At 53.9% G+C, this 10,510-nt stretch overlaps 1 protein-coding gene across 7 annotated transcripts; it reads left to right on the top strand.

Moving 5' to 3' along the window:
- The first annotated feature begins 2,394 nt into the window (after nucleotides 1-2,394).
- On the top strand, nucleotides 2,395-10,199 carry Tspan17 (tetraspanin 17). Of its 7 annotated transcripts, none has more exons than XR_015640754.1 (9): nucleotides 2,401-2,621; nucleotides 5,381-5,431; nucleotides 5,512-5,658; nucleotides 5,998-6,168; nucleotides 8,383-8,508; nucleotides 8,737-8,780; nucleotides 9,286-9,402; nucleotides 9,480-9,541; nucleotides 10,018-10,198. XR_015640754.1 is itself a non-coding variant. In XM_087590382.1 (9 exons), the coding sequence occupies exons 1-9, from the start codon at nucleotides 2,535-2,537 to the stop codon at nucleotides 10,052-10,054; spliced, it is 846 nt and encodes a 281-aa protein (XP_087446508.1). In that variant the 5' UTR covers nucleotides 2,401-2,534; the 3' UTR covers nucleotides 10,055-10,198.
- The last annotated feature ends 311 nt before the right edge of the window (nucleotides 10,200-10,510 follow it).

Genomic DNA, 10,510 nt, shown 5'->3' with positions numbered 1-10,510 from the left:
CTGCATTTCAAGAGTCTGTCAGTTGATTTTGGGCCAGAAGACTGAAGACTTGCGCTCACATGTTGCTAACAGAGGACTGTGCTAGTGGAGATTTGTCTCTACAACCTCTCAGTTCTGAAAGTCATGTTAGGCTTCCTATGTGTATAGATATTTGGTCATTCTCAGATTTCTGACGGGATTGAAGACTGATTATAGTCTCATAGCCTATCAGGCTGTTTAACTCTGGAAATACATATTTTGTTAGATAGTTATCAGATAGTATACAAGCTAGCCAAGATATAGATTTTAAGACTTTTTTCTTTCTTTCTTTCTTTCTTTCTTTCTTTCTTTCTTTCTTTCTCTCTTTTTTTTTTCCTCTTTTTCGGAGCTGGGGACCGAACCCAGGGCCTTGTGCTTGCTAGGCAAGAGCTCTACCACTGAGCTAAATCCCCAACACCCCCCTTAAGCCTTTCTTAGGCTAGAATGGATAACTAAATGTTCTGTTTAACTGATATAATGTTGGACTGGGTGTTAGATATATTTTATGCTTTTAATTACAAAATGATAATAGTTGTGCTCAGCTTATATCTGAGAAAAAAGTTTTGTTTTTTTTTTTTAATTAGACAAAAGGGGTGAAATGTGGGATGATGTCACAGGTGAGGTAGGTACAAGATAGAAGAAGGCCTGTCATTGGATGAGAAGGAAGGATGGGCCGGAGAAAAGTTTGAAGGAAGAGGAGGAGAGGCTGAGAAGCTGTGACAAGACAATGGAGGCTGATGTAAAGATCTCACTCTGTGTATTTATAGGTTGTTATCAATGTTCTTAAGGGATGCATGGTACCGGGCTTTGTATGTTTAAGAGGGCAATTATATATTATCAATTGGATCAAAGATTACTGTGTTGTGTGTTCTTTTATGTGACGATTTGAATATAGCAAAGCGTGCAGCAGCAGGAGACACTGGGCCACCGCAAAATTGGGATGTGTTTCCACCAAGATATCTAGCAGATATCTTGGGACACCTCGGTGCAGGACCTGGGGGGGGGGCTTAAAAGACAACCGTACTTTTTTATTTTTATATTTTTACAACAGTTGGACTTCACCATGGTTTTTTTTTTTTTTTTTTTTTTTTTTGGTTCTTTTTTTCGGAGCTGGGGACCGAACCCAGGGCCTTGTGCTTCCTAGGTAAGCGCTCTACCACTGAGCTAAATCCCCAGCCCCCACCATGGTTTTTTTTAAGGGGTCCACTTGACGCTAATGATTCCTGAGGCCCTTTTTGTACCTAGTCTTTTTTCTTTTTTCTTTTTCTTTCTTTTTTTTTTTTTTTTTTTCGGAGCTGGGGACCGAACCCAGGGCCTTGAGCTTGCTAGGCAAGCGCTCTACCACTGAGCTAAATTCCCAACCCCTTGTATCTGGTCTTAAATAAACATTTTGTAACAAACTTGGAATCTAAATATTTAAGATCAGGTGTACCTAAACCTGGATCTGCCCCATCCTGTTTTGTTTCAAAAGGAGTCTGGTGAGTCCCGGGTACCAAGGAAACCAGAGAAAGCCTGAGTTGGTATGGGACAGGGGCTACTGTAGGGATAGGCAAAAACGGAACAGGCGTGGCACTCCTGTTTGTATTCAACTCCACTGTGTGTGGGTGCATGGCACTGTTCACTAGTCCCACTATGCCCAACGGCTTATCCCTGGGGAATGGACTCCTTGGTTCTTGAGCCTTAGACTGGAGATCCACGGGCTTCAGTCACACTTGGCTCACCAGCTTTGCCAAGTTAGCTCATCTGGGGCCTCTGAAGGACTTGGGGAGCTTATGTAGAGAAGAGATGGGGATTCCTCAGAGGTGGTGGTTGAAAGAGGTTGAGTGTGTCTGGGGTGTATCCAAAGCCTTGCCCAGAGGCAGGGTCTTGGGGGAGGAGTGAGGCCTGCTGGACCAGAAGAAAAAAAAAACGGTGTCTGGGGCGTGGCTCCAAGGGTGCGGACCGAGGCTCAGAGCAGAGGCTGAGTAGGGCGGAGCTCTGGGAGGACTGAGGCCAGTTGGAGGAGGGGTCTGGGGCGGATCAGAGGCGAAACCCGGTTTAGAGGCGGGTCTTAAAAACAGAGGTTGGCTGGGCAGAGTCTTGGGCGGGACGTGGGCAGGGCTGCGGGGAGGACAGCAGCTTGGCCTGGGCGGAGCCTGGGAGGATTAAGACTGGCTGGGGGTGGAGTCATGCTATGAGCCGGTCTCCGTGAGGACTGAACCTGGCTGGGACTGGGGGGCGTGGGCGGAGCTCCAAGAAGACCGAGCAGTCCTGGGGCGGGGTGTGGACTGACACTGTGGGCGGGGCCGGAGCGCTGTTGGAGGGCGGGGTCGGATGAGGGCACCGCACTCCGGGCGTGGTAGTCCGAGCGCCAGGGGCGGTGCCACAGCGGGCGGGGCAGCCAGTGAGCTGTGTGGCTCTGGCCATGAAGCCGCAGCCGCCGGGCTAGGCCCGGGGCGGCTCCACGCCTGGGCAGCCCGCAGAGGGCTGGGCCGGTTCCCGGCTCGGGTTCCCAGGGCGGCAGGTGGCCGCTCACCATGCCCGGCAAGCATCAGCAATTCCAGGACCCTGAGGTTGGCTGCTGCGGGAAATACTTCCTGTTTGGCTTCAACATTGTCTTCTGGGTGAGCGTGGGTCGCTTCTCGCTCTGAGGGGCTAGGGGGTCTCAGTTGCTGGTGGGGGAGACCCTTTCCGAAGCTTGTGACCGGGGACTGTTCCTCACCCCCTCTACCCTGATGCCCTGTCCCCAACTGCTCTGGGGAGCTATTGGGATAGCTGGGGGTGGGGTGGGACCCAGTCCCAGCAGAGGGGTGATGGTAGTCTCTCATTGCAGCCCCAAGTTTGGGCAGAAAAAGGTGGCAGTGTTTGCAGGAAGACTGCAAGGGCGCGGTATTTGCGGACGAGCCCTGCCCCGCCTCCTTGCCACTCCAACTCCCGGCGTGGTGCGGTGAGGGTTGCGAGGTTGGGTCCTAGCGAGTCTACCCTACAGACGCTCAGAAGCATGTGAGCCAGGAGGGTAGGAGTGACAAAAGCCAAGCCCTGTGCCTCTGCAGGAAGAGGAGCTCCAGTTGAGAACAGGGAGCTGTCCCTTGGGAACAGAATTCAGCATTCCATAGCTGACCAAACAAACAGAGGCTTCCCTCTGTGTGGCATCCGTGTCCCGGTCCTGCCAAGTCATCTTTCTCTTCTCCCTCCCCCCATCCTATAACCAAAGCGGGCTGTGCATGCTTTCCTTTATGCAAGGCCTTTTTTCCAACTTGTATTCAGCAGAATTCAGTGGCTCTGTTCCCCACCCACCACCATCCGTTGGCTCTGCCCTGGGGTGGTGTCCTTGAATTTCAGCAGTCTTCTGTTCTGAAGGGTGTGGGCAGCTAACAGGGAGCGCTGGCCTGGAAGTCAAAGGGCCTGAGTGTAGCAGGCCTAGTCCAGAGGTTTTTGGGCAAGCCACTTTACTCTCTGGGTCTTAGGTTTCTAGCCTAGGAGGGGCTGGTATTAGAGTTTGTCTTCTGGGCTGTTAGATTAAATGAGGGGTTTTTTTTGTGCTTAAGACAGGGTCTCACTCTGTAGCCCATCCTGGCTTGGAGTTTGCTACAGTTTTCCTGTCTGAGCTTTCTGAGTGCTGGATTATACCAGCTTCATAGTAAATGGGTCATGATGAGGCATGTTCTCCCAACTACCTTATTATTACCTGTAGTTTACAGATAGGGGACTGAATGAATAGACGGTGAGAGGTTAAGTCATTTGTCTAGAGAAACAGGTGATTATCAGTGGGTGGAGGGAAGGCAGAGCTGAAGTAACTCTGGGTGGGGGGGAGCGGAGATGAAAGTCCCGGCTTGGGCGGGGAAGTGAAAGTGGACAGAACATTAAGGTCCTACCTATGCTTGGGCGGCATGGGACAGTCAGGGTCTTAGAGTAGAGTTGGACCAGATCTAGTTGGCTGCAGGTGTACGTAGGGAAAGGTGACAGAAGACCTGAGATGGGAAGGGATCTGGGACCTTGAATTCCTGGTGTCCCACCTCCTGAGTGTGGGGATCATAGGTCTGCGCCTCTCTACCTGTCTCTACCTATGCTGTCTGGACACTGGCTAGGTGTTGTCTGGGCAGTCTGTGCTTCTTTCTCATTGTCTAGCCTCAGATCCTTGCTTGGGGAGCCCTGATGGTAAAGGCCAGCCACCCTCTCACCTCTGACCCCTGACACACCATCAGAGGAGAGAGAGAGAGAGAGAGAGAGAGAGAGAGAGAGAGAGAGAGAGAGAGAGAGACACTACCAACACCCCACCTCCACCCACCCACCCTTTCCTTCCCTGGTGCCTTGGAAATGCCTTCTCTGTGCTGGTTATGGGGCCAGGGGCAGCTAAGCATCGTGTCCCCTGCCTCATCCTGTCTGATTTACCTCATCTTTGAACTCGCTAATGTTTTGTTTTCCCCAAACCCCTCCTAAATGGCACAGCCTCCTGTTCAGCCTTCCTCTGCTTCCTCTTAGCCTCTTCCCTTGCTCCTCCTCCCCACAGTCATTTCAGGATCCTGACATCTCCCTGGCTCCTGACACACACATCCACAGCCCACCCTCACCTTCCGTTTCAGACGCCTCTGCCCCGAGCGAGCACTGTTGTTAGTCCTTTGAGCACACCAGAGAACAGGCTAGCCCTGTTCTCTGACCTCTCTACCCCTGCACAAAGGAAGTACCAAGCGGATAAACAGACACCTAAGTGTCTGGAGAGGGCGGTGGGCAGCTGGGGTTTGAGTAGCAAGGAGGACCGAGAAGGAGAGGAGTTCTAGGTAGAGATCCAGAAAAGGCAAAGATCCCGTGGTCATCAGTTGCTACGTAGAGAGTTGGAGGCCAGCCTCGACTACTGCCATGAGACCCTGTCTCAAAAAGCCAAAACGGGCTGTAGAGATGGCTCTCAGGGGTGAAGAGCACTGACTGCTCTTCCAGAGGTCCTGAGTTCAATTCTTGGCAACCACATGGTGGCTCACAACCATCTGTGATGGGATCTGGCGCCCTCTTCTGGTCTTTCTCAAGATAGCAACAGTGCATATAAATAAATGAATCTCGAAGAAGCCAAAACAAAGGCACGAGTGCGCCTGAGGCCAGATGTTTTCTGAGCCAGGCTGGGGCCTCTAGGGATTCTGCTCCATTTTGAGAGAGTCCAGGAAGGGGGTGACGTCCAGCCCAAGGTTAGAGGTAGCCTCCGACCCTCTAGTCTATGGGAAAGATTCCCTGCCTGGTGTCCTTGGAAGATGAACTGCCAAGTCCCACTCACAGCTTTGGGGTGGGGGGCGGGCCTGTCTCTCAGCTTCCTGACGGTCAAGGACCGGTCAAGGACGTTTAAGAGCCTGGGTGCTGGGACCCAGCCCTGAACTCTCCCTCCCTGCTGTTGTAGGTGCTGGGAGCCCTGTTCCTGGCCATCGGCCTCTGGGCCTGGGGTGAGAAGGTAAGAGAGCCCTTGGGGCTGCCCAGGGGGTGAGGGGGAAGGGGAGTCACTCCCTCACACTTGTCTACTCCCTGGTGCAGGGCGTTCTTTCCAACATCTCAGGGCTGACAGATCTAGGCGGTCTTGACCCCGTGTGGCTGTTTGTGGTGATTGGGGGAATCATGTCAGTGCTGGGCTTTGCCGGCTGCATTGGGGCCCTCCGGGAAAACACCTTCCTGCTCAAATTTGTAAGTCTCTCTCTACCCTAGACCTGCCAGACTTCTAACCTCTTTCATCCAGTTCTTGCCTAGTCAGGGTGCCCAGACCAGGAACAGGTAAAACCACGCTGTCTTTTATCAACATAACACGGTACTGAGGGGAGCAAGCTCAGTGGTAGAGCATTTGCCTAGCACACACACACACACACACACACACACACACACACACACACATGGCAGGGCTGGGAGGGGGTAGCACTTCAATAGAGGGTGGCACCTGGGGACTGTGGCTCCCTGGCAGAGGTAGTGGGAGCTTGTCACAGATGCCACACCTCTCCAACGCCCTCCATCTCTATGCCCCCAACCCAGTTCTCTGTGTTCCTCGGCCTCATCTTCTTCCTGGAGCTGGCGGCCGGGATCCTGGCCTTCGTGTTCAAGGATTGGATCCGAGACCAACTTAACCTCTTCATCAACAACAATGTCAAAGCCTACCGGGACGATATTGACCTTCAGAACCTTATCGACTTTGCTCAGGAATACGTGAGTGTGGTGTCCGTCGTGGGCCCCCATGCGAGTGACCCCAGATGGGCACACGAAAGAGGGAGCAAGTTCTGTGTGTGCGTGGACCATTTCCTAACCCACCCAGGCCAGCAGACTCCAGGGAAGGAACCTTTAAGGGCCCCTGGTCCAGGAGAAGTCAGCTGCTCATTCCCCAGGCTGCCTGAGCCTGGCCCTGTAGAGACACAGGCTTGTGAAACTGTGGCCAGAGGAGGAAATGGAGTGCAGGGGCTGTGTTGCTGATGCCCCTTGACTGTGCCCCAGATTTTGTACAATCTTTTTTTTTTTTTTAAAAAACATTTTATTTATTTATTATATATTATGATTACACTGTCGCTATCTTCAGACACACCAGAAGAGGGCATCAGACTCATTTCAGATGGTTGTGAGCCACCATGTGGTTGCTGGGATTTGAACTCAGGACCTTGGGAAGAGCAGTCGGTGCTCTTAACCACTGAGCCATCTCTCCAGCCCGATTTTGTACAATCTTAACTCCCCGCCAGCTCTCTTCTGTCACTTTGACACTTAGGTTTGGTGATGGGCAAGAAGTGCATTGTGGGATTATGTTCCTATGCAGGCATCAGAGCAAAAGCAATACAGTTGCTTCATTTCTTTTTTCAACTTTGTCTGTATGGGTGTTTTGCCTGAGTGCACACGCACGTGTGTGTGTATGCGCGTGTGTATGTATATGTGTGTGTCTGGTGTGTGTGTGTGTGTCTGTGTGTGTGTGCATAGTGGGTGTGTGTGTATATGTGTGTGTGTCTGGTGTGTGTGTGTCTGTGTGTGTGTGCATAGTGGGTATGTGTGTGTGTGTGTGTGTGTGTGCACGCGCGCACGCGCGCACACATGCTTGACAACTGTTTGCCTTGTTCCTGAAGAAGCCAGAAGAGGGGCCGTAGGATCCCTGGAACTGGAGTTACAGACAGTTGTGACCTGCTGTGTCGGTGCTGGGAATTGAACCTGGGTCTTCAGGAGGAGTAGCCAGAGCTCTTAACCACTAAGCCATCTCTCCAGCCCCAGTCTAGCTTGTTTCCATCAAGCATCCTGCCCCATCTACAACTGCACTCTACTTAGAGCCCTGGAAGCCATCCTCACCTGCGCATTCCAGGCCTTATACTCTCTCAGGGCCACACCCTGTCACAGCCAGTCACCTTCAGCAGTGAGTGGCCTGAAGCTGTGCAGGGCAGAGGCAATCCTGTAGCCTGCAGTTCCCCTGTGTGCTTCCTTTCTCTATTCAGTATGGAATTGGGACAGGCCTGGCATACGCCAGGCCCCGAGCCAGGTGCGGGGAGATTCAGTGTTTTTTAAAATGTGCAGCCTGTTCCCTTCGTGATGGCAGTGTGTTGTGGAGAGGACGCTGAACATATGAAATAGGGCTGGGGGAGGGGCAGAGGGGAGGCGGGAGGAGAGAACACACGAAGGAGGGATGAAATGGAGCCTCTGTCTGGTGACCTTGCTGTGGGGGGGGGGGGGAAGGAATGGTGGTGTGTGTGTATGTGTAAAGAACAGGAGTGGTCCCCAGCAGGGACAGCAGTCACTTAGCAGGTGACAGGCAGGTGCTGGCTCAGCTGTGTCTGAGACCCGTGCGTACACACACACACACACACACACACACACACACACACATGCACGCACGCATGCACGCCGCATGGCCACATGGTCAAGCCCCTGGCTGTGCCCACAGGCTCTGGGTCTGTGACTAGAGCTGTCTCATCCCGAAATTCCGCAGCCTCGAAGCCAGCTTTTCAGCAGCCGGTGCAGCTCACTCAGGGCTCTGCCCTGTCCCAGGCTAGTCCTCGTGCACTGCTGCAGACGTGGGCTTGCCGTGGCCACATCTGGCAAGAGCATATTCTAGGGAGGGGAACCGAGACTCCAGCATGATGACAGCAGGCATTTGGGGAGTGGATTGGGATGGAAAAGGGGCAGGGAGGGAAATCTGGCCGTTCCTCTCCTGTCTATGCAGTGAGTCTGAAGCGCCTCTGTCCCCTAAGGGAAGTCAATGAGGAAGCCACGCCTGCTGCTTAGTGTCTCATCTCAGTCTCCCTACCCACTCTGATTCCTATGACCCAGGCCTGTTTGCTGGGGGGTGGGGGGTGGGGTGGAAATTGTCTCTCCCTCCCTACTTTGGGTGAGGCTCTAGGGTTGGGCCTGGTAGCCAGCTGTGTCCCCTTCACTCTGGGCTCTCCCTCCCCCCAGTGGTCTTGCTGTGGAGCCCGAGGGCCCAATGACTGGAACCTCAACATCTACTTCAACTGCACTGACTTGAACCCAAGCCGCGAGCGCTGTGGGGTGCCCTTCTCCTGCTGTGTTAGGGACCCTGCGGTGAGTGGGGCCCTGGGAGGAGGCAGGGTCCCCGTGGTAGGAGCTGCACGCGAGTGTGCTCCAGTGTCCGTGAGAGAACTGAGAAGTCTGGAGTTTCACTGCAGATGAGTGGGCCTGGGAAAACCTGAGCCTCCATTTGCTTCCCTGTGAAGGAGGGCATTACAGCTGAGGGGGAACCCACGGGTGTTCCCTTAGCATATTGCTAATGGCCTGTCTCCCCTCAGGAAGACGTCCTCAATACCCAGTGTGGCTATGACATCCGACTCAAACTGGTGAGGGGCGTGGGGACAGGGTTAAGGGTAGCCTGGAATATAGGGGACGGCAAGGGGCCTCTCATGAGCTCCCGTGGAAGGTCTAAGGGCTTCTGTGGGGTGGGACCAGCCCTGGGTGGGTTTGAGGTATTGGATTCCTTATTCCACCTCTGTGAACACCTGCTGTGGTTGGCTTCGCTCTAGACCTTGGTCGATCCAGAGCTAACACAGCGCTTCCACACCCAGGGAGTAGAAGGAGAAAAACACGAAATCGTAGGCACATTAAATGGACAGTCCTGGGACAGCTCAGATGAGAACTTAGAGGGTTGATGGGTAGGGTCTGAGTCAGGGAAAGCCTCTTCCGAGCAGCCAGGCTAAGACCCAGGGAAGGAGCCAGCCCCTGTACAAAGGCCCTGTGGCAGAAGACACTGTTGGGGAGGACAGTGGGCTCGGCAAGGTGGAAGAGGGGCAGGCGGGCAGTCTGAGCTGAGGCAGGCAGGCTGAGCCTGGTCCTGTGTCCCCTCAGGAGCTGGAGCAGCAAGGCTCCATCTACACCAAAGGCTGCGTGGGCCAGTTTGAGAAGTGGCTCCAAGATAACCTGATTGTGGTGGCCGGGGTCTTGGTGGCCATTGCCCTCCTCCAGGTACAGCCTTGGCTCTCCCCCCACCCCACTCCTGCCTGAAGCTCTCTGCTCCTCCTCACCTACTCTCTGTCTTACAGATATGTGGCATCTGCTTGGCCCAGAACCTCGTGAGTGACATCGAGGCAGTAAAGGCCAACTGGTGAGGCTGCCGGGGGTGATGGCCACATGCCTGGCCCACGGGGCTGTAGTGGGGGCCTCCTAGGACGCTCTGCCTCACTCACAATGGCAAGGCCTGTGGGACGTCTGTTATGACCTGAGCCCGAGGCTCTGTGAGCATGGTACTCAGGAAGCCACTGAGGCTGGACTGGGGCTGAACTGGGGCTGTACTGGGGCTGTACTGGGGCTGTTTACCACAGAGCTGTGTGTGTGGGGTGTACACATGTGTCGTGTGTGTGTGTGTGTGTGTATGTGTGTGTGTGTGCGTGCGTGTGCCTGTGCCTGTGTGTGCGTGTGCGTGGCATGCACGTGTGCGCACTCGTGAGTACACCTGGAGTCTCCACCCCGCTGCTGTGAGGTGGTGGCCCTTCCAGAGCTCTAAGGGAGATGGAGCCAGGAGGGTAGGGCATGTACCTGCGTTCCCTAGTCTACTGTGGGATGTATCCCTGTGTGGCTTAGGAGCCTGCTGTCTCAGACCACTCCATATTCACCATGACCTTGAACCTGCCTGGAGCTCACCTTGGCCTCAGTGTCACAGCCTCTGAAATGGGTCCAAGAATCCTCTCTCTCTCTCTCGCTTGCCTCTCAGGACCACACATGGTGATGGCTATGAGCGACTCAATAAACACTTTGAAAAACAGTGGCTTAAGTTCACCGTCTTTGAAGGTTCTGTTGGCGGCAAGGCCTCTACAGAGTTCTCCAGGGGGGACCCTGGCCTGGATTCAACCAAGGCCTCGTAGGTCAGGGTAGACTATTCCCTTGAGACAGCCTTCCAAGTGGGCGTCTTATTGCCTTCAAGGTCACATCTCCTGCTCCTCCTGGGGAACGGCTGTGGCCACACCAGCTTTTGAGTGTCAGGGTCATCTGTATTGGGACACAGAGGCACCTCACCTGGTCTGTTCTATGTACCTGACCGCTAGTATCTGAGAGTAGGCCTTTCCAACCTCCGAGG

The sequence above is a fragment of the Rattus norvegicus genome, chromosome 17, assembly GCF_021556685.1.
Source record: "Rattus norvegicus strain SHRSP/BbbUtx chromosome 17, alternate assembly SHRSP_T2T, whole genome shotgun sequence".
NCBI classification, from domain to species: Eukaryota; Metazoa; Chordata; class Mammalia; order Rodentia; family Muridae; genus Rattus; species Rattus norvegicus.
This window is presented reverse-complemented; position numbering and strand designations above follow the sequence as displayed.

Coding starts and splice junctions, on each gene's coding strand:
- Tspan17 (XM_087590382.1), top strand. CDS start 2,535: ATGCCCGGCAAGCATCAGCAATTCCAGGACCCTGAGGTTGGCTGCTGC. Junction 5,659..5,997: donor ACACCTTCCTGCTCAAATTT/GTAAGTCTCTCT, acceptor CCCCCAACCCAG/TTCTCTGTGTTCCTCGGCCT. Junction 8,509..8,732: donor GCTGTGTTAGGGACCCTGCG/GTGAGTGGGGCC, acceptor GTCTCCCCTCAG/GAAGACGTCCTCAATACCCA.